Source organism: Ceratina calcarata, unplaced genomic scaffold, assembly GCF_001652005.2.
Source record: "Ceratina calcarata isolate Rehan_Ccalc_2016 unplaced genomic scaffold, ASM165200v1 scaffold115.2, whole genome shotgun sequence".
Lineage (NCBI taxonomy): Eukaryota > Metazoa > Arthropoda > Insecta > Hymenoptera > Apidae > Ceratina > Ceratina calcarata.
Window position 1 is genome coordinate 1,080,298 of NW_017132446.1, and position 24,369 is coordinate 1,104,666.

Here is a 24,369-nt window from a genome sequence, read left to right on the forward strand (position 1 = left end):
GTTTAGGAGTTATTGAGGAAAAACGAAATTTTTTTCCAAAAGTTCGCCGTTTCGAGGTTGGGATGGTCGGATTTTGTCGACATCAATAAAATGCCAAATAATCATATGTAACTCGTTAAATACTCTAGTTAGATGAAAAATTCATAAAATCTTTCTTGTTGAGGACGTCAGGGCTTATAATTTCTGTATAAAAAGCTTTCCGCCAGTGTCAATAATTAATTGGATATTTTCTTCTATACTTTTAAGCACGTAGCTATTTATTATTAGCATTGTTCTTCCGACGTCTGATTTCTTTTTAATTATAGGAAATGCGTTTTTCTAAGGTAACTAAACTTTTGGGATTGACTGTATAGCCAATACCTCCTTAATTCCTATAACGTGATTCGTTTTATTGGATTATTACTAGTCGATTGAAAATGCTTTCGATGAAACGTCTTGTGTCACGAGGGCGATGATAGGACGATCGATCTTCGCGCGTTATCGCGATAAAAATGTTAATCATCGGCTACGCGTAGACACACTTATAAATTAACGTTAAAACTGCAGCGTCACCCACGGTGGTCCAACGCATCGTCGCGCTTACGTATTCCTAGATTATATTTTTCTGCCTGCTTTACGTAACGCACCCCTACAATTACAATGGGAGAACGTGTACACAGACAAATGGCGTGGCTGTTATTATATCTCATATGCTTGTAGGCGCGCGGTATCGTGCATAAACATCGGTTTAATGATCTAGATGCTCGCTGATTAGACGGCCGTGTTCGTGCATTAACCTACACCGCCGTACGTCTACCGCACGTTTACCTGTGCTCTTCGCTGTTAACTCTTGATAGCACAGACACTCGCTCTTCCATTATACTCATGAAATTCCTGACAAATGGACTACAGATTCTTATGCACTGGTACAGAACTCGCGAGCTAACGTTTCCATTTTGTTTTAAAAGATACAAATACCGGAGACTGTGGAATTGATCAATTTTGTATCGAATTTAATTGTTCGGAGGAAAGTAGTACGTATCATCCATACACATAAACCCGACGATGTAGATGGCAACTGATTAGCCGTTCGTGCACCAGGTTTACGTATAATGCCAGCTGAATTACGCACACGTATCTATGTACATATGTACTTAGGCAGAGAGTGCACGTATCCCGGATTTTCCTGACGTGCCGATGCCTACGACTCCCCTTGGGCCCGCCATTGTTTACGCCGGTTTAATTAGCCCGTTAATGCGACCGGCGAATATAGCAGCCGCCGCCACCGCCACCGCCACCGCCGCCGTAGCCCCTTATCTGATATGTTTCCGGCGAATCATGGGAATTATTTCCGCGCATGCAAATGCCAACGAAAAGGCGAATCGAGTTATGCTTCCGGCACGATCCCGCCGGACGATAATAACGAGCACGCGTGACTAAGGACGCACGTTTTCATTACCCTCGATGAAGGGATCGTCCGCTATTTTTCTTATTCATTATTTTAAAACAGTTCGATTCGAACAGATAATCGAATTTCAAAGATACATTCAGGATTTATGCACGATCATTGAGACACTTATTCGATCGTTTGGGAATGTGCGAAAAGCAGCTGATTAATATGTACGTGATATTTTACCGTGTTTGACATTTCATAATCGCGAGCCTAACGCGGCAATTAGTGCATCCATCTTTTAGGGTAATACGTGTATCTCGTTGGTACAGACGCAGACCGGGCAAGGTATTAGGCGACTTAACGAGTTAAGCGTGCTTAACGGTGCGTTGAACAGTTCCCTGGGATTAACTGGCCGTGCCTAAACGCGCTAATACATTACCGTACCAGGCCGTACCGAAAGACAGAGGTAATTAACCCCGGGTTGGCCATGGTTTAAAGGCCCGGTTCCACGTGTCCCGCGACTTCTCAATCAATTCGACGACTTCATTCCAGTCGGCGATCCCGATTCCCGGGCGCGGTTTTCAATTTTGCAGGAATGCACGCGCTCGCTTTCATCCAGCACTCTCCCCTCGCTCGTTGCATATGAATGATTCATCGTCTGGATTCGCGACTACCATTCCACTGTATCTTTACGTTCCAGCTAGACTTTCTCGGGTTCAATCGAAATTTTAACCCTTCCACTGAAATGGTTTGAATTAGAAATAATCTTATTTCTCTGTAAGACCGTCTCTTCGACGCGGTAAAAAGACAAATCGTTCTCTGGTAATATTTATGAATCTAGGATTACTCGTACCTGTAAATGGGCAAGGGCCTGGTTCCAATTACTTCTCCCACAAGCAGCATTTGAATCACGGCGGAAGTAGCATTACTGTATGGCCAGGCGGTCATTAACGCTGGCAACAAGCCGGTTTTTCCTCGGATTCGTCTTCATTATAACAGAAATTGCGTTCGCGCGTAATAGACGGAAAATTAATCCCGGGAATCCTCGGCGTCTTTTTCGAGCACGAACCTCGCGCAATTTGCATCACTTAACCATGTTAATATCGCGCTTACGCCGGTATTGCGGAGGGCCCGGGGGGGGAAACGCGTGGTCGTTTGCGGCTACGGGTAAAACCGCGAAGATCGACACGCTTTGCATAAGCGTTTCGACTTCCCGTTTGTCCATAGTCGTCGAACCGGCACGACCCGGGCGCAGGGCCGCATGAAAACGCGGGCAAATTACGTTTTTCCGTTTCTCCGTTTGCCTTTCATTCCTTTTAAAACGCGGGCGTTATGGCGCGAAGCCACGGGACCGATGCTCTCTGGCACGCGAAACGTGATACTTTTCCATCTCCGCGCCCGTGTCGCCGCCTAAACTCTCGACCGGCACGAAACGTGTACCACCGCCGCCGCCGCGGCGGTCGTTTACTTTTTTGCCCTGTGCAACTCTCATTTTGATCAATTTGAGTTTTTTGTCGGGGCCGGTGACTTCAGCAACGAACTTCACGTACCTCTTTTTTCTTCGCCCCCTTTCTTTCCATTCTTATAAGTAAATTATCTTCTTTTTTCACTCGAGAAAGTAATCTCGTTTTGTACTAAATTGGTGCATATAAAGACGTAGCGTATGATACTGTTTCTAAAATCATTTCGAATTAATTCGCTTCCGCTGTTCTATAGGAATTTATACTTTACATTTTTAATCTCTGTTTAACTCCGTCGTCCGTCCCAGTCATTCCGGGGTCTGTAGTGAGTCACTCGACCGGGGCCCGAGCTTCCGTGACGTCCGAACACAGAACCGTCCGAGGTGACAGATTGTTAGCCAGAGGCTTCACCCTTCCGACGGAGTTTCAGGCTTTTTCATCCGCGAGGCGATTTGCACGCCGAACGATTCGCGATTTCGATTGGGAGAGATTTGTCACAGTTCCGTGTTTCGAGCAGGTGCAATCCGTTCAGCCTGCAGGCAGTCTTTAAATTAAAAGAGAGAGCACGAGACGGGCAAAAATTCCGAATAAGTTTTCGAACGCGTTTACGTAAAATTGAAATTGGTAGCGCATCGTGGCAACTTTTGAATCGACAACCTTCGCAGAATAAAACTGAATGGTAGGGTCAGAAAAGGCTCGTCAGAGGCTCGCACGCACAAAACGCGGATATAAAATCGTCTGTCCCGGTAATTAGCAGTCGTCAGCGAGACGCTACGGTGCCTTTCACTGCGCGAGGGAACAAGTTACGATCGCTTGATTACTAAATATCCACAACGAGAGACTCTCTGATTAACCGGCCCGTCGACTCATCGGGGCCGCTTTTGAATCCCCCTCCTCACTCTTACCACCCGAATGAATCGCCAATGGTAGATGCAAAAAAGGTTTCTATATAGTACGTACTTTTTTTTCTAACTTCAGTATTTAACGGGTTAAGTATCATTAATCGGCGCTCTATTGGTATTGACAAAATTCACGCGTTTCGTCTAAAATGTTTGTGGCTGCGTGGCTAATCGTAGAACGGCACGTGACTGATGGTTAGCGACGTCTGATCGATTCGCGGTGAAAAACAGCGTGAACGAAGCTGTTGAGCGACACGTTTGTCGCGTGTCGTCAGCCAGGCTGCACGTAGAGCGTGGCTCGTTCCTGATACGTGTCTGCCGATCGATTAACCAGCGTACGTCCGTTATCCGGCGTCGCGGTCACGGTTCGTTCGCGCTCGTGGGATACGCGCTAATTTAGAATCGCGGTGCGTACGAAACTCGCCATTTCACGAGGATACGTTGGCCGCGGGTTCGCCTCGTTACTAAATGATTCGCGGTAGACAGGCTCGCTCGTCTTTTGTTCGCACGCGGCCGGGAGTGATTCGCTGATGAACGACTGATTTGATATCATACGCGTGTGTGGCTTGTGTGATTTTGTAACAGCCGTAATTACGGTTACCATTTAATTAGACGATCGAGTCGAAAGATTGTGCACCGTGGAATTACCAAACCAAACGCAGTTCCTTCTTCTTATTTCTTCTTTCTTTTCGGCGTGTCGTACCGATAATGAATTAACGATGGAGCCGACGATCCCGGAAGCGAGCTAACGAATGAACAACGCGAACTATTATTTAAGTCTAATTGATGACGGTTTGTGGGCCGTTCTACATTGATGCTCATCGATAATCCCTAATGATCGCAATCTTCACCGCTGTGGGGCACGAAATCGAGCGTCGATCCTTCCCGAATACAAACACTAGGTAAACGGATTAAGAATGTTTATTACTCGTACGTGACCGAAATTTCGAGTCGTCGATCGCTGCTCCCAATAGCTTGGTTTTTACTTTCGTTCTTGCGACAGAATAATTTCAAACTACTCGCCGACAGACGTTCGCAATGAATATGAAATAAACGATCACGGGATCGATTGTTAGAACTGTTGGTGTTGCGACGTTTAAGTTCACAGTGACCGCGGTGCAGCGACGCGTCACAAAGGTGGTTAATCCTGACTGGGAGATCCTTAAGGCTGCTCCGATCCGAAGCCTGGCTCGCCCGTATCTCACGGTCGAGGGAGTAGTAGAAGGCACGAAGTACAAACGCACCCGCGCTCCGATGATTAACAACCCGGGTTCCAGCCGCATATCTCAGGAACCCCGGCTGGCTAATCGATTAATATACGATATCGAGCGGCGCGCGTCCCACGGCCATTGTTTGTTGTTAATTATACTGATACATCTATTCGGAGCGATCGCCGGCAACGACCGCCCGTCGTCCCGGCATTCTACGCCGACCGGGATTTGAATCTTAACTTTTGACACGTATCAAGCATCTCTTCGAACCGAGGGAGAAAAGAAAAAGAGAGAGGATATATTGAATCGAGGGTATCGTACATCATCCTTCGTTGCGAGTTACCCCGCTGTCATTGTGCTTGTTACGCTAATCGGACGTCAACGATGCTCCTTTTGATAACGCTATCTCCGATCGGTTTTCGAAAAAGAAACAACGGTTTAAAGAACCATTTAAAAGCGAACACGTTTGTTTTATAATTGACTCGTGAGCAACGGGACGAACGTTTGAAAAGTAAAAGGCAGGAAGTACAGTTAGGTCCTACGACTTCCGGAGGACACGCGTCGCCGGGGTCGGTTCGAATTTCGTTTCGCTTTCGTTCGGGACGGGTTAAACAGCTAAATCGTCGGCTAATTGGCGAACTAGGAGGGAACGGGTCGGTTCGATGATGCGTGCGGCACGCCGCGGTGTCGCGTTAATTACCGAGCGTTGCCCAGGCTCCTCCTTCTTCGCGCGGGCTGGATGGATGGATTGCTTAACACTTGTCACGCCTCGCTAATTAACATTCAGTCATCTCCCTCTCGGAAGTTGACTCTCTCTTTCTCTCTCTCTCTTTCTCTCTCGTTCCCCGTCGCTCACTCGCTCGCTGTCGAAAGAGGCGAAGCGAAGCAGGTGGAAAGTCGTTTAATATTTATCGACCATCGCGCGCGACCCCGTTGCCACCTCCAAGCCCTTACAGTCGATTAGAATTCGTGATGCCGCCTCGCGGTTCGCGGGAAATATTAGAATACAACGCCGTGATTACCAATCCAAACAAAACGCTTTTGGAACATCATTCAGAATACGTATTACGATCTGGCTAAAAATTAAGTAATCGTTTCAATGGCAACGGTATGTATCTACTGTCGAGTAATAGAATTCGATATTGTCAGTTTTTAAAACGTCGTTTGCATCTGCAAGTTTGGAATACCAAATGCAGAACGTAGCGTCCTGTCAAATCTAATCTGTACTTTTGATCAACCGGACGACCCTGCCTGTTCGTGACCGCTATTATTATATCCCCCTGCTTCCTGACGATGCACACAAATTCGCTTCTTCTGAATGCATTTAGACGTGCCTATTTTTACTTGGTACAAACCGTCGAGACACGATTTACGCTGGAGTTACATGTTTACTGCATCCAGTTGTTAATTTGTTTTGACCGTTGTAAGTTTGGGTCGGTGGTACCCAATGAATCATAATAAGTCACTGCGTCGCGGTATCTAATGAGTCGATTAGCAGGCGCTGCACCACCGAGGAAACTTCGTCGGCCGTTTATTACATCCGATGACCTACCTAGCGGCTCCTATTAGACCCGCGCTCTCGCCTTGAGTGAGACGTTTACAAGCTAGCCGTGGATGCGATACAGCTTGCCACCTTTTACGTTCCTATGCGATTCCGCATTGGCAATTAGATCGGCACGCTTCGATACCAGATGATCGAGGAAATCTAATAGTTATTTCACCGCGGAATACCGTTTAACTAAATAATCGAACCTCGGGTAATTCTCTATCTGAAAACTCTGTGTAACGCGGAATGAAGATATTATACGTCCGTCGATAGAATCGTTGGACGCGGCGCAAATTGCGAGAGTAATCCTGCCAGTTCGAAATTACTTAACGTGTAGCCTCTATTAGCTCGGATAGCCTGGACGCGTGTATGCAAATTGAAAAAGGTAATGAGCAACGCGGCGGCCGCTGTCGTTCGTCGATCGTCCGGCGATTACCGCAAAAGTTATTACCAGAGGGGAACGCGGGGTGATCACGGCCGCTTTCAAATTGTCGTGAACACACAATCCGAACGAGCGCGTAATGATAGCTCCGAGGCAAAAAACGCGAATAAAGATCCGGGGAACGTCGAGTTTCTTCACGGTTGATCATCGAGAATCTCGGCGTTGCTTAATTGCCCGATAGAACCAAGAATTTCTGGAGGAACATTCCTCTTGATCAAAACTTTTTGGCTTCGCTGTTTCAGAATCCTGCGAGCAGCCGGTTGCGGTCAGGCCTTACGGTGAGTCACTCGCTAATCCTCGTTCAAATTGCAATACCGCCAGGCATTCGGGCCGGTGCATGTGAAATGTTATCAGGATTCGGTATTATTACTGCATCTAACTTGATCAGCTGCTTTTAGCCATTCTTATGTTATCAAATAGTTTCCTTTTTCTAAATGCATGAATACAATGTCTTCTGATATGCATCAATTTTCATTTGCGATTTGTACTAATGAACGTAATAGAGATTTTCGAGCAATTGAAACTCATGGAACGACGTTTCATATGCACTAACCCGACCATTTTTATAATACGGTATGATATAGTGAGCCAAGAGTAAATTTCATACGATTGCGAAACCTCGAGCGGCTCGCGATGTAACAGCCTCTTCCCACTCCTCGGCTCGGTTTCCCCTTTTTCTCTTTATTACCTAGAAACCGCACCGCGGTTTATGCAAACGCGTAAATTAGACCGGATTCCCGGAACGAACGTTTCAGATAGAAAGTACGATCGAGCTTGGTGATTTAATATTTTACGTCCTCTTACGTCGATCGGTTCCTGTTGAAAGTTTTCTATTAAATCTTTTTACAGTAAATGTATTAAGCTAAAGGGACGAACGAGGCATAAATTCGTTTAATGATCGCCGTCGTTCAATGAATTCTTAACACGTTCCGATAGAATCATTAAACAAGTTATTATATGTACGCAGTTCTTATTGGCTCGTGTTGTGTATGGGTTAAACGAGAGTAAGAGATGTCAGATTCGGTTGGAGAACTGGATTCGGGTATGGGGTGTTGGTTTCCAGCGACACGCTACTTCTTGTTGACATCAAGCCGGGGAACGTTAGGGGGATGTAAAAAGCCGCGTTGCATCCGGTTCGCCCGCTGTCCTCTATGTCCAGAAGTCGTAAAATTCAGCGTTATGCGATTCGGGGCCGGTGTTTTGTCCCTCTTTCGAGATTATGATTACCCCGGCAGCCACCGTGGCTAATATCACGCAATAAGCGCTCCGACTCTCTCCCTCTCCTCATTCTTCTTCGTCTCCCATCGGCGCCTCCGCTCGTTCGAGCACGCTCGCTCTCTCGGTTTCTGCCTCCTTTCCGCAGGTATATACATATAATATGTGCCACCAAACTCGGCTCGGTGTAAACGAGTATCCGGTGGAAATGCACGGAGAGTAGAGGGACGGAGAAAAAGAAGGATGAGGTCCGTCATCAAACGAGCCGCAGGACCTCCCGAGGTCGTCCCAACTTTCCTGAAGCGACTTCATCTTCGCGGTCTATTCCGAGTTCGAGGACTCGGCTGGAATTTCGACAGCCTTCGGTTCGCTCCGTTCCTATCAGGACGATAATTTTTATTACGCGCTTTAGCCCCGAGTCTCGGTCAGAATATTCACGAGTTATACCCGTGTTATCTCCGCTACCGTAAAGCGGGTCGCGATGCTAATGTAACAAATTTCGCGAGCCGTTACGACAACTTTGATGTTCGATTCTCGCGAACGTATAATCGCGATTAAACACAATTTTCGGGAGGCACGTTCCGATAAACGGACGTTAATGGCAGTTTAAAAAGTCGGGCCAGAGTTTATCAGCCAGTAAAACGTCGTCCCGACGTGATCGCGGCGGTTCGAGTCGATCAAACGATGACGAAGCACGTGGTTGGCACATGGTTCGAGGGGTGGCGTCGATTTTCGACGACCACAGGATCAACAGGTTCCGGTTATGAGAGTGTAAAGCGTTTTGAATCCAACCCCTCGAGGGGTATGTGATTCCTACGCGCGAATCTCGTCGTATAAAAGAGGGGCGAATCTCGATCCGCGGGGGGTCTTCTCCCTCCCTCTGCTGGTCTTCCCTCCTCCTCTTTCGTGTCACGTAGCATACAGAAGCAGAAGCAGAAGCATCGTGTCCTGGGGGCGACCCCAGACACACGGGGGTGGCTGACAGCCGATTAGGACAAGACGGGACGGCCCCCACGGAAAACTTAAAATAACATCGCTCGATCATCCGGGTGTCTTCGCCGACAGGACTACTCTTGTATTCAGCTTGTCCCCTCTTCGCGACCTTTTCAACGGGTCGTGATCCGTCTTAACACCTCTATCCTCTCTGGTGCGATAAAAACTTGTACTGCTCGTGTTGCATTTCAATCAAGAGAATAGGATTTTAATATCTTCAGTGATTGGAAAAATAAAATTGTTTCGTTGACGATTTTCGTTGCTGTATATAAGGAATGAGTTTCATTAAGAAACGGTGAAAAATTTTAAAAAGGCAGATGCGTTTTCCTGGAGTTCGGAAGCTGAACCAAGTCGAAGTTGAGCACCTCTTCGATGCTCATTACAGTGTGTCCCGCCCCCGGCTGCGGGTAATCAGGGTGTGCGGGAGAGCGAGGGACTGCGGGGGCGGTGGGTGACCTCGCCCGGGGCCTTTACTCTCCTCCATCGCCTCCCTCTTTCCTCTCTCTGTTCAACCGGTGGTTCGGTGGCTGGGCCGGCTCTTCTGCTCGATTCTTCCTGCTCTTCGACTACCTGCGAAGGTGACGGGGCTCGACGGCGACGTCCCTCTCTCTTTCCGTCTCCGTCTCTCTCTCGGCTTCATTCGGAATCGCGACCTTGCCGGTGCTTTGCATTCACCGTGCGACGACGTCGACCACACCGCCCCCTCTTTCTTCCCTTTCTTTCGTTCTTCGTCTTCCCATGCCCACCGTGTTTCTCCTGCGTAAGCGTAATTGGCGGAAGTTGCATGCGGGCGTGTGCCGCGTAAAACGTTTGGAATGTCGCTTGACGTTTTAATTCGTCGGACGTTTCAATTCTCTGCACCCGGGGGGGTGAAGAGTTTTCAGCGAATTTTCACAAACGTAACAATGAATCAACCGTTGCTTTTGTACTCAGTTGAATTCTACAAGCACGCGTTCGGAAGTCGAATAATAGATACGAACGGGGATGATGATCAACCTCGGATGAGCGTTAATGCGCCGGTACGGTTCCGGAGGATTGGTATTTTCGAGATAGGGAGGCCAATCAGCGCCGGGAAAGAGAGAGCCACCGGCTATTTGGCTGCGAATAATAATGATTACGGAGGCGCTCTCCGAGCAGGAAACGCCGCTGCCAGATGCTCCGAGGAGTGGAAGAGCCAACAGTTTTCGGTCGCCGGTAAGAACTATCTACGGTTCCCTTCGATCTGCGTACCATTCTCATCGAAAGGGAGAACGAATATCGTAAAGAGAGTTGATCGTTTACTTTTAGTTTACGCCGTCTTCGAACGAAGACGTTCGCTCTTGTATTTCTCTTTTGGCCATTGACAATGATCGTTCGACGTTCAGCTGCTCGCGTGAACATCTCTCAAGCGTTTTACCGTTTCCGCGAAGCTCGATTCCTCGAATAGACAGTCGACGGTCGGCCAGTTGAAATTACTCGAATTTTATATGCACGCCGTTCGATCGTTTCCAGGAAATTTTTTATACCCACGCGATTGTGCGTCCGCGATACGTAGACGCTCCGTTACGTATCGGAATGCGCTGTACGCGGTGGCGATCGCTCGTTTATCCCGTTACCGGGCTGTTTCTTTCCACGACGCACCCGGTTTGAACCCGTTCGCGATAGGTGTGCGGCGGAGAAAAACGCGGCGTCGACATGTCGTCCCGGGATCGTCTCGCGAGTCCTTTGACTATTCCGGAATGCTCGACCCGGTCTGCGTCGTTGATGCCTGAAACGATCCCTCTAGCTTCCTACGACAAATGACCGGCAGGAATTCCAACATCGTTGCGAAAAGCCCATTTACCTTCCATTCGTAGGGGCATAATTTCCTGCGAATCGTAACGCTGCCACGAGATAAGAATCGCTGATTGCCGATCCGATGAGAACCGCGTCCCATCGGGGATAAAGAAGGAGTCTGCCTCTTGTTAACATCCGTGTGGAAATGAGAAACGTTCGTATTCACCTTATCCGAGAGATCTCTCGGCTAACAGGTCCAATATCCGTGTTCACCTTCGTCACCTAACGTCATCAACCTTTCGGACTACCTGCGACTACCGTTTTCGTGGTAGCCATTCAAAAATTTACCTAAGAATAGAGAAGCTCGAAAAGTAGAAAAGCTTCACGGTTCTAGTTGGACGATCTCGTCAAAACAATCCCCGATGCATGGTAAATGCTTGTCGTTCATTTTACAAACAGTGTTCCATTAGTATCGAGAGACGACGAAGATTTAGACCGGAATCTGTCGAGTTTTTCGACGATACCCTGGATGTTGAAGGAGCGTCGAATCCGGATTCATGAATGAACTATGCGACGAGCAACGAACCGGGCCTGTAGGACTATTATTTAGCATAGCCACTTTTTCTGAACCGGTGCAGCGCTCGCAGCGGCGGCGGTGCGGCGTTGTCTTTGTATCGGAGGACGATGACGATGCACGCCGGAGACTGGGTCTATCTGGAGCAGGTTCACCCCTCGGGGAGATCGCCCGATGTAACTAATGGACGCCGCTCTTTTCCGTTGCGTTGCTTTGCCACGCTTTATTATTGTTATTGGGCCTCTACCCGCGCCACCAACTTCTGAATGTTCATCTAATTAAATTGGACGACCCGGGACGAACCGTCATGCGGGCGAATTCTCGGAAGAATATTCTAATTTCGTTCCACCGACAGATTTGCTTATACGTTTAAATTACAGTCGCCTCGACTCAACGAATTTCAGTTCCCATTACGAATCCAGTATTGTTGTTCAAATAAGAATTAAAATCATTCGTGTCATCGGTGCATTCGCAATTGCACGGTACCGCATTCATTATGCATCGCTCGCCGTATCATTTACATAATAGATACAGCGGAATAGTAAGCAGTAAATTTTCATTGATAGATCAAATTGGATGGTGATTTACTATTTCTGAGCTTTCGCCGAAATCTCGGTGATCGATTGGAGGGGCGCAGGATTTACAACAGCGATCCGGCGAGTGGAGCCGGCTCCTCTCGCTCGGACCTCGTACAGCGAGGCTAATCGACGACTAATAAAAGGCGGGCCGAGGCGGGCAGGAGCTGGCCAGCGGCAATCAAACGAACAATGACACCGTCGCGTCGCGAAGGAACTCGCGTCCTGCCACGGTGGACATTGTGCGTGGGATTGGCTGGCTCTTCTCTCGGCACGGAACACGCGAGGACGAAACCGAGAAGCTTTATGCCTACCATACGCGAAGGTCGTTAGAACTCGCGTGAAAAGTCGCGCTTCTCCTATGGTTTTGCACCCGTTATCGTATTTACGACCGCTCGCTTCGCCTTCCCGTGAAATGGCATCAAAAAGGGTGCCTCACGTGGGAACCTCTGTAGATCCTCCGCTGTTCTTCCGTTTTGATGGATTTTTCTCCCGGCTCGTTTCTCCCGCTTATATTCGCCGCGGCTTTTTTTGCCAAGCGGCCTCTTTCGTCTCCGTATCGGACGGAGGAGCAGCTCGAAATGGAGCCGCCTGCGATTACAAAACCCGGGGATCGTCCGGTGAATGCGTAAGGAAACGATTCGCAGAATTGGAGAAACTATTGCGTGAAATTGAAGGAAACGGCGGCGCGTCGTCGCAGGAATACATTTACACAAATTCACCTCGCGATTCTCGTCCTTCGTAGCTACTGATAATTGATCGTGTCACAGTCGTGTCGATCGACGGTCATTAAAAGTGTCCTAACAGCGGCTGGTTCGCGGGGATTTATGTAGCCGGTGCAACGGCGTTCGCACTTGCCACGCCGGGGTTCATGAACATAAATTACGAGCCGAAAGAGGCTGCCGCGGCGTGTTGCGGTTTTCGGTACGATGCGATCTCCGGACCGCAGAACCGGACGATTACCGGGCTCGGTCATCCGGCAAACGACTATTAATGATATTTCGTGTCGGATCTGCATGCTCGGACCCCGGCAAAGGGTGCCGACCGTGCCCAACTTTCGTGTTCTATCTGAAACATTTTTCTTGTCTATCGCGGCAGATGAGCCAGAAACGTTTTGACACAACTTAGTAATGATCCACTAGACCAGATATCGTTTCCTCGCCACCTTGCCACTCAGGGATTCTCAGTATCTTTGCAAAGAAAAGAATGACACGGTTCGTCGTCGTCGTCGTACATGTAATCGTAATCTAAATGACAACTGCGACGGTGAGTCGCATGACTTGCGTGACCTGCCGATTCGTGCACGACAAGCGCAATAAACTGAAGCGCAACGAGGTGGGTGGATTCCCTAATGCCCTTAAAATAATGGCGAGACCCGATCCACCGGCAGGCATGCGTTTCGTGGCCACGGAACTGGGGATTAAAACTCGGGGCCCTGGGAGTTTAACGGCGGATCGCACGAACAGATACAGCCAGATACACAAATCAGTCCGTAAAGCCGATCAATTAAACGGCAGGCCGCCGATCTGCCGCGCATTATAACCGGTAATTATCTGTAATTAAATATTGGCCAGCCGCCAGGGCTGACTTTCGAGGGGTGTGTTCGCTGGATTCGGTCGCCTCCTTTTTTACCGATCCCTACTTTTATTTGCAATTCCATTGTGCCACATACTATTCCGTTCCGGAGCCAATATAGATATGAGCAAAATAATAGAGAGATACGTTTTAATAGAATACTTTGAAGTATACCGCAACATTTTTAATAAAATCGAAGGGGACTTTCGAAGCATCAGATACTTTGTAAAATTAGGTTCGTTCGCGGTTAAGGAGCGAGCTAATGCTCCGCAATTTCCCCCGTAATTGCAACGGGCGATATCAATATTCATCGGCTGGTACACTTACAGCGAGTGCATCCTAAAATCGTTGGCAATTAGGCGAGCCTGTAATCGCCGGCTATGTAAAATTTTGCGAGCGACTCGCGATTATCGCTTCACCGCGGGAAAAAGATGATCGGGGCTTGGGTTACGTAAAAATATCGCGCATTCCATCGCATCGAGTGCGGAGGCAGACTCCCCCGTTTAGGCATCGCATGACGCTCGTCTATTTATCAACCGGTATCATCATTCGCCTTTCTCCACCGTGATGCCGCCCCCTACGGCGATTTAATCTAATTTGTATCGGCCTTTGTTAATCGCGACCGCGCCGTTCGCTCGCAGCCCTGCAAAATTCCGAGCCCCAAATAAACTACCGTGCGTCCGGACTCGTCATAATAAACGCCACGCATGCCCACGCGTCATCAACAGTTTCAATGAAACGACGATCCAACGGTCGTTCGTACCTTATCAAAACGTTCATTGATTCGAGTTAAATCGTGGGACTCCGAGAAAGTCGGAGGCGTGGATTTCGAAGCAATTCCGCGGCGAGTGGTATCGACGAGGTATCCGGCCTGCTAGCTTCGCAATAAATCAGCCGCCGGTCTACCCGCAAATCAGGCTCAATCACTCGGACTCGATAGCTCGATCGGGGCACTGACAAGCCGCAAGATCGCCGACAGAGCTTAGCCAGCTCGGCACGGCGCGGCGAGATCCCTTGGCGATCGATCGATGGATCAATAAACCACGTGGATGGAAACGCGTGTACTCTCACTCCCGGCGTCTCTCTCGCTCCCTCGGTCGGCGTGTGCACGTGGGTGTAATGTACACGAAGAGGCCGGCAGGAGGGAAGCCGGGCGAATTCGAGGCACATATTAAGCAGGATTATTTATCGGCGCGCCGCGCAAGCCCTTGATTTGATTTAACAAACAGCGCTCGCTAACAAATTGATAAGCGGTCGCGGGCGGCGAACATCAGAGGCCCCGCGAGCCCCGAGTTACCAATCGTCTTCTTATAGAGGCGTGCATGCTCTCCCTTTCTCGCTCTTCGCTTGTGCCCAGTACACTATCGTTCATAAGTACTTTAGAACTTTACGCGAAACGTTCGTTGAATCTAGACTCACGAACGTACCAAGTTACATTTAAGTCAGCATTATAATCGTCGTTCGATAATTGAAAACGTGACAGGTCAGTTCTCTCGAATGATATCTCTCGTCGAATGGCCGGATACTTATGGACGGTAGTGTATGTATGTATGTATAACATCAACGAGGGCCCAGGTCAGGGCCGGACACTCTCGCGTCTCTCTATCCGCGGGCCTCTGTCAGCCCTTTGCGCTTCGTGAGAGGGTGCCATTAGCATAGACCGGGACCCCCCACGGCGAGACCCGCTCTCTGCGGTTACTCCACCCGGTACACATTATATAGGTGAGGCCTGATATATAAACCGGCCTCATTGATTTATGGCTCGGACGATTCCTTTAATTATAATACGATATTTATTCAGATGAGCCGCGGACGCGATTCGGAGGAGTCACGCTGGTACAGAGTACGTCGGCTCCTACCCTTTTATTCATCGATGCACACCCCCGCTCAGGATTTCGTATCATTTCTCATTTCTGTCCAGATGAGGCGATAACCCACCGCAAAAGTACATAGTCCTATTAATATCGTTCACGTCACTACTTCTATTAGCATAGCACACCGTTTTACATACGTATAATAAATTTGACAAGGAATAGTTAGCATTAACTTCGCATAACTCTGATCTTTGCACAATTACGATGGTTAAAACCGTGACCTGTCGGCGATCTTTGCAATTCAGAACGGGGGGCATTTACATTAAAGCTCGCGCAGAATGAAGCCGTACGAGTAGAATCGTGCAGTCACGATTAGCTCGTACGTTCTAAACAGGAGGCACGGTCGCGGTTCGTTCGCCAGTCATCCTGCGAGCGTTTATCAGCGATAATATCGAGGGGTATTCGTTCGTCGGTACCGATTGGGATGATCCCGATCGAACGTGGGTGGAACGAGAGAGACAGTGGTAGCTCGTTCCCACACTCGGTCGAACGCGTGTAAAACCGCGTCGAACACGAAGTCTGTCCCCTTAATGATTTTGACGGATGAACCAACGTCGTCGGGAGACCTTGAAGATATTTAAATAATGCGAGGTGGCCGATCGTGGACAATTTAATTCCGCAGCTCGCCCGAGGGGTACGCGTGCACACACGCGAAAGTGGCGCGCGGCATAAATCAAACGCGGTGCCCCCGCATTCCCACCGTGGCGGTGGATCGATCGGCATTCGTTCCGCGATACGATTCTCAGAGGTCCGCGATCGGGAGACGTTTTAATCGTGCCGCCTAAACATTCGTGGCTCGTATACGTTCGCCGTTCCGCCATTTTGGTGCACTATTTCGCTTTTTTCGCCGGCTCGTTCCGCTTCTCGGTATGGCGAATCGTTTCTTCTTCTTCTTCGAAAGCCGGGCATCCCAGTGGTATATCGTCCCGAAACACGAGAGGAACCCGTCTAATGAAGATGATCATGTCGGGGGTGGCTGGCAAAAACCGAGGGTCTCTTTCCCGATCTGGTTACGGTTTTTGCATAAAGCTATGCCTCGTGAAAGAAGCGGAGACGAACAGATTCCGCCTACTCCAGTTTCCTCGGGTGAAAGGGTTAGATGCCATTGAGGATGGAAGAAAAATTGGAAGCGCAGGTGGCACGGACGCCGGGGATGCAGCTGGTCCCATTCATTGGTGTCTCGCGGACGTGTACGCGTTAGTTTGATCGAGTCAGAACGGACGGGCGATGCGATTAATTTTATCTCGTCCCACCGCAGAGAAAAAGGGCGAAGCAACGAGAGAAAAATAACCGATCCGGTGGATAGCCGAGAGGGTTCGCGCACCGTGGTCACGTGTGCATAATTAGGGACAAACCGATAACGGCCCGCAACGCTTGTCAAGCGGTTAAGCGTTACCCGGGGCCACGGCCAGGTGGACTAATGATCTCCTTGGGCAACGGGCATCCTCTCCCGACTCCCTTCGCCTCCTCCGGTTCTTTTCACGTCTTCTTCATCCATTCACCGCGCGAGACGCACATTATCACTGCACTCATTGTTACTCGCTCTCCCTCGGAGGCTACAACTTCATCGCAACGCGCTGCAACGCCGTGCTACCATTCGCGCGAACCCTGATTACCGTGATGACCGTCGGGTACACGCGTCTCTCCTTTCTCAACGAGAAATCGCTCGCCAGCCGAGTTCGATCGTACCCGCGCTCATCGAAATTCGTATCGTAACAATAAGTCGGACGATTGCGATCCAAGTACGTCGACGACTTGGAGAATCTTTATTGAGTCCGATCTTATCTTGAAATTGAAAACGATAAGAACAAAGGGTGGGAGGGAATGGTATGGGTGAAAATTATTTTTTTCTCATTCAACCGAGTATTAACCGTGCGCACGCGATCAGAATCGGTGCAACATCAGAATTGCGTGCGTCTCGGTCGGCTCGCCGTCTATTTCTTCATTGTTTGCTCTTTGAATCCGTGCCGTTTCATGCTGGCGGATACTCTCCGTCCCGGAATCGTTCGCGTTTCTCGTTGTTCGGTCCAGAACCGAGGTCGAGATGCGCAAAACCGATGTTAAATCGACGGTAATTGCGGATAGATTCTAATGGCGCGGATTCACGCGATGGAATTTCGATTATCATATGCATACACGCGAGAACGCGTCGCGTCCAAGGCGCCACGCACTCCGCGTCCGACGTACTGATTGATATGTTTACGGAGTGCTTGCCCGGATTGGATGAACCAGCCACCGTATCCACTCGCGGCCCGATGATTTAGGGGCCATATATTACAGACCCTTGACACGCTGCTCGAGCACCGGTACGTATCTCTCCGTGCAAACATTATTTTGCGTACCTAGACGTGTTAAACTGACGCAGGACGATTTGTGACGTTCCGTTTAAAATTTGACCCGATTCCAAAATCAAACGAAATAATTGCCAAGGAACGATAAATGTACGACCGTGGCAAATACTTTTTGATGAAGATGAGACGCAGTAAAAAAAATCGTTCTCTAACAAATATCGTGAAACGTCGGTGATATAAAGTATAGGTGAGGAATAATATGGTGCATCAGAGAGGTCGCGGAGGTTATGACACTGGTCGTAGGAGGACAGACGAGGTCGGGAACGGGAGGTTGTTTCCTACCGCGAGGTTGATGGATGATCCTGCGGAGATATGACACGACGCGACGACCGTAAAGCAGCGCGAGAAGCAAAAGCGGATCCGTTCGCCGCTAATCCGTCCACTCTCGCGATCCCGCTTCGTTTTTATCGTCCGGTTTCACCGAATGCGAACGAGCCGATGCTCCCTCGGCCATTCCCTCGTCCAACCGTGTTTCTTACGAGCTTTCTCTACAGCCTTTACCGTTTCGTGAACCGGGCATTCCCAGCCAGCTGTTCTCTGCCCGAGCCAAACAATTTCCGTTCCACGGAATTCGAACCTCGGTCACGACGAGATTGCTTCAATCACCCTCCTCTTGTTTTTTCGTCATTCACGTTTCATTGCTGATGGTTAAGTTCCACGATCCCCGATCTTTGAACATTAGAGTTACATCCTTATTTTTAATCCTGTTTAGTGGAACAGGTTTCGCTGGCGAACAGACCTCAGAGATGTTAATTGAAAAATTGACTTACCTACAGGCAATCGTGCTTAGCATGATTTTCGCGGCTCGTAGGCGTGTTCACGGTGCGTGCACAGAGAGCGCACGTGGGTGGGCAGTCCTAGATCGACGACGATCGCCAGTTTTATTTATCGGTTAATCGCGACACTAAATCCTCGGTGAGCATCGGTTTCGACAAAAATACACCGACGCAAAATTGAATCCCCGCGGTTCTTCACTGCAAAAATCCCATTGACTGATATCATTACGTTCCCCCAATTAAATACATTGTATTTTTCCCTTTCGATCATTCATCTAATCAGACACCGTGCTATCGCTGATGGTATTCCTAATTGACTCGCATATTCATATCTGTATTATGCAAGAATTCTTTGAGATGATTGATTCGATATTGTATGGAGATCCGTGAGAGTTTTCACGTAACCGAACCGGATAAAACGAGCGGAGGAAAGTTGGAAGCTACCAACGTTTCCTGGTTCGAGAGTCGTACAGAGGAGAGTCGCGACGCGGTAGTTATCCGTATATAATTAACACCTCGGCCTAGGTAGGCCGGTGGTAAGTTTTGACGCGCGCGACCACCGAGCGCACACAAATTGTTACGCAACGTCGTTACGTTGATCGCCTCGCTGGCTGGTAGCCGAGTACTAATTAGCATAGGAAGTCGTGTAACGCGATGTGATGAATTACTCGGGGCAAGCCGTGAAACTATCGATCGTAAATCGAGTCGATCGAGTGTTCCTCGAAGTCGAATTCAATTATTTCAGACAACTGTCGTTACTCATTCATCTTTTTCTATATTGATTTCTATTATTGAATAAGAAATGGCAAGCTTTAAGACGCTCTCGAGGGTCGATATTGTCTCAACGAAGCTGGACGTCGTAAAATATAACGAGATTGGGTAATTACTAAATAACGGAAACACGTAGCCGGGTTAGGGCAGGCGGAAGTTTGCGAGGTGTCCCGATTTCGTTGGGCGTGTGATAAAATAAGTAAAACAAACATCGGACGCGGAGGCGGTACCGGAAGAGAGGCGAAGGCTAAGGAACGAGGCCGGAAAGGACGTCACGTGCGGGACCTTTTGCCAGTTACTTTCTCCCTCGGTCGAATTCATTTTCCCTCTCCCTCCCGGGCACGCATCCCACCCGCGCCTCCGTGCCTCGCCTCGGCGCGAGCAAACAACCTCGGAATTCGTTGCCTGATGAAGAGCACTCGTTTGTTCAGTCCCTGCTCTGTTTCCGAGTTCCATGGATTTCTCTGTCTCCTGGTTTTTTTTCTTCGTTTTCGATTACGGAACGTCTTCGCCATCTCCCGTAAATCTCATCGATGGCCGAGTCGCAGAAGCTGAATTTAAATAGTAGTGGCTAGTCCGTCGGAAAATTTCCAATTGGTAGAACGGGAGAAATCGAAATTGAGAGAACGATTCGGAGCTGCCAAGAGCAACGGGTCGCGTTATTTTCCAACCGAGCTGCTGTCCGCGAGGAGGACACTCGTCTGCCAAGAGAGAAAGTCGGTTCCGAAATTTTCCCTTTGAAATGCGGGATGGCCGAATCAGGCTGGCTGGTCGATATAGCGGTGTTCAGGGGCGGAATCAGGGGTGGCGGCCACCTTGCCCCCTTTCGAGGACCCTCTTCCATTCAGCCTCGTAAATAGCCGCCGTTTCTGAAAGATCTCTCGATTCTCTCTCGTCCAGTTTCCACGTACGTGAACACCGGTACTCGATGCACCTTGCGAACATTTCCACGGTTCACCAAACCAATTCAACCGCCATAAACTTGACCGTAGAGAATTCGACCTGGCCATTATGTCAGGTTCAATCATTGACTACGCAACTGACGAACGGCTTTCAATCCTCTGAAACGTCTCGGTGCATCGATGAATCTTTTTAAAAGTCGTCGTTAACCATGCGAGAACGGGAGAAAAAATATTCTCCATCCAAAACTATGAGAAGCGAAAATTGGCTACTCTCGCAGCTCGAAAATCTTTCCGGGTAATATTTACCCTTGGAATCATCGAGAGTGGCGGCCGGGACGAAGAAATAAGAGGAATGCGAGGAGTGGTGGGCGCCGGGAAAAGCGGTGGCAACCCCTTTATTAGATTACCGGACGAGTGTCGCAGCATGGGCACTCTTTGAGTTCTCGCCGGGAGGACCCTTCGGGCTTATTGTCTCGTTTCCACAGCCTCAACCCTCGGGCCAGCGCCACGGCCACGTCCGAATCTATTTATTTACGCACTTTTAAGGCGCCAGTCCGCTCAAAGACGCTGCAAATTGGCTTCGAATTGATTCGCCGCTGTTGAATACGTTTCCACCCTCGTTCACCGTCACCATAAACGATTCAGAGTGTTTCAAACTATAAATAATGCAAACTCCAATTGATTTTTACCGTTCGTCTTTTGCTCGCCGGATGCTGTGTGTCCTGCTGTTAATATTTATTTCCTGCTATTTTATATTCGATCAATTTTGAAAAATATTCGAGACACGCGAAGAGAAATTGATGCAGCGGGATGATTCGAACGATTGGAGTAGAAACGGAGGATCCTACCATTTTATTTCAAACTGTGTATACGTTGAACAGCAAGAGTTATGGTGACGAGGCTGGTAATGATGGGACAGCTGCACGGCCCGCGGTATTGTTCGTTTCGAATTCACCCTAGCCGAATTTTGAAAAGTCACATTCGCGCACGTGCTGCGACGGTTCACCGATTCGGGGAGGACGCGCACCGCTCATTATCAATTCCGCGTTCAAATCGTTTCTCATATCCGTCACCGTGTCAGTTTCAAAATTGGCGAGTCGTTTTAGTCTCACGTTTTACTCGAAGAGAAAATTCGTTTGGCCTGTACCTCCAATAGTCCACTCTGCGCGTCCTAAAACTGTAAAGATAAACGATCCTCGATCGGAATCGGAGGTTTCATCCTAATCCCTCTGCGACGAAACACGCAACAGTTACGCGTAAAATCGAAGGAGAAACGATCCTCCGAGAGGGTCTAATCTGGCCTGATCGTTGATCCTGGCTTAGGACCGCGGCGTTTCATAGTGATCGTGAGGGAGGAAAACGTGAATTAGGAGGGGTGGTTTATTTTTGTTCCACCTACGTGCGGCGTGGAAGGAATAGACGGTGGATGACGAGTGAATGACAGGACAATGAGCCGGGTCTGATGCACGCGAGCGTTTTATGACGATTCAATATAAAAGTCTCGATGAACCGGTTGCACTCCTCAATGCATACAGATCTCGAATTTCTCGCGTTCTCTCCTCTCTCTCTCTTTTTGGAAGATCAGATTCATTTACATTCGGAAATGATCGTTTATGAATTCGTTTCGATTGAGACGCCGATTTCTACGTGGCTGGATTGGTTACTCCGGAAACTCGATCGGATACGCTTCCGCGGCGGAGTCTTATTCGATTCGGCCAATTATCGAGATGGAAATTAGATTTCTGTTACGGAGACACCTAATATCGATGCGAGGGGATCTAAAGGTTGCTCGTTGTTTTAATAAGAACGTTGCTCGAGAGAAACATTCTACTTACATTTCCGAGACGCTGCATCCAGGTCATCTTATCTTTTGAATAATTCTGCGTTTCCACGAAGTTCACTCAACGACAGTGCACGTGAAACTAGCTAAGAGGACTCGTGTAAGGAGGCGGCGTCGTGGAAGGCCAGGTCGATCGAAAGGGAGAGAAAGGAAAAAAAAAAAATCAGTTTCCAAGATCGGAGCAACCGGGGTATTCACTGGTGAGAGCTACCTTCCCATGACCTAAAAATCGGGAATTTCTAAAGAGAGGATTTGCGTTCAAAAAACAGACGTTTTCACCCCGTTTCGACCCTCCTTAGCATTCGACCCCCTCCCCCCTGCAGATCGTTCTTTTTTACCTATCTCGGATCGGTTCTTCTCCCGTGAAAGGACTACCCTGAAATTTTTCGAGAAATCCGGTGAATATGCAGGATATGCATCATCCGCGTCCCCCTTTCAGTTCATCCCTCCCCGGGGAGATGATCTTCCGAAATCGGGAAAAAATTTACCTGCCTACCCCGTCATTTCGCCAGGAATATGGATTTCTCTCTCCGTTCCGCTCGGCTCGTAGAGAATCGTTAAGGGAGGGGAAGAAAGCATATCCCCGCGCAGCGTCGGATTTCACCCCGAAATAACGTTTTTTCACACAGTTTTTACGCGCTTTTCGAATATAGGGGGTCGCGCACGATTTTCAAACCGGGCCCGCTTTCTAACGAACGTTCTCATGGCTGCGGAACCTACTTCCCTGTGTTTGTGAATAATAAATCACGGTAAGAAAAGGCGCTACTCAATGTCGATTGATTCGATTTGACGCATGAGCATCTATAAAGGAGTGTTAGGTAGCTGGAATTTTTTTAAAATCTAGATACCTCTATTTGTTTTATGAGAAAGAGAGAAGATAGCATGAATACATGCCTGAGGCAAACGATGTGTCGTGTGATAGAAGGATTTTCAAAAATTTGTAACAAGAATTATCCAGTTTCCGGTCAGGTAGCAACCCCTAGTCAAAGAGATGCTCGTCCCTTTTGTTGCGGTGTGACGAACTAAACCTTCGAACCACCCTTCGATTAATCGTTACGTACCCACGCAGATAAAAGGAGACAGCCGCGATATTAATCTGTGGGAAGCGACAATGGAACGGGTCTCGAAAAATTGATTGGTATCAGTCGATCGCGGTTTTCATTCGTACCGTGGAATTAGCAATTCGATTGGAATTTGAGAATCGAAACTGATATCCATAATAGATAAAGCTATTAAACTATCGATTTCTGATCGAGAGATTACGAGACCCATCGATGGCAAAAGAATATGGATTCAATTTCTCATAATGTAGTATTTTATCAATAATTATGATATACTAAGATTCTTTAAGTGTTCCAATAGGATATGGCTGTTAAAAATTGAGCTATTTTAAAAACGCTGTCACAACCTTTCGAGGAATCGTTCTCACCTTAGCATATTAACAGAGTTTCGAAAGCAGAGCAAACATCAATCGGGGCCCCTTTTCCTACGGCACGCTCATCGAGGTTATCAATACACGCAACGAGAGTTTGCCCGCGCGTCGTCGGTCTTTCATTTATTCGACGTTACTCAGAGCGATAATCTTGTTGACTGTTAAAACATGTAAAACCTCGCTTCGACTCCGCGTTATCTAGAATCTCCGAACGCACACGCGTAACGAGTTTATCGGCCGTCCTTTGTCAAGCGTTCGATACACGAATCGCACGTAGCACTAAACGAGCCCTTTAACTCAAGGTGCTCTGACTGGAATCTCGGGAACGGCGTTAAAAGAAACCGATTCTGGGTCGAGCTTTATCAGACTCGCCGGGAACGTCTGATAAGAATTCAAATCATTTCGAGAACCCGGTTCCTCTTTGGGCCGAGTTGCCATTTAAGGAGGTATTGGCTATACAGTCAATCCCAAAAGTTTAGTTACCTTAGAAAAACGCATTTCCTATAATTAAAAAGAAATCAGACGTCGGAAGAATAATGCTAATAATAAATAGCTACGTGCTTAAAAGTATAGAAGAAAATATCCAATTAATTATTGACACTGGCGGAAAGCTTTTTATACAGAAATTATAAGCCCTGACGTCCTCAACAAGAAAGATTTTATGAATTTTTCATCTAACTAGAGTATTTAACGAGTTACATATGATTATTTGGCATTTTATTGATGTCGACAAAATCCGACCATCCCAACCTCGAAACGGCGAACTTTTGGAAAAAAATTTCGTTTTTCCTCAATAACTCCTAAAC

General features: G+C 48.2%; 1 protein-coding gene across 2 annotated transcripts in view; it reads left to right on the forward strand.

Annotated features, from left to right (window-relative positions):
• Positions 1–24,369, forward strand: part of LOC108623621 (POU domain, class 2, transcription factor 2) — a 90,975-nt gene that overhangs the window by 13,998 nt on the left and 52,608 nt on the right. For both annotated transcript variants that reach the window (XM_026812740.1, XM_026812744.1), the window contains exon 2: positions 7,173–7,208. In XM_026812740.1, coding sequence (XP_026668541.1) covers positions 7,173–7,208 — 36 coding nt within the window. The remainder of the gene's footprint in view (positions 1–7,172; positions 7,209–24,369) is intronic.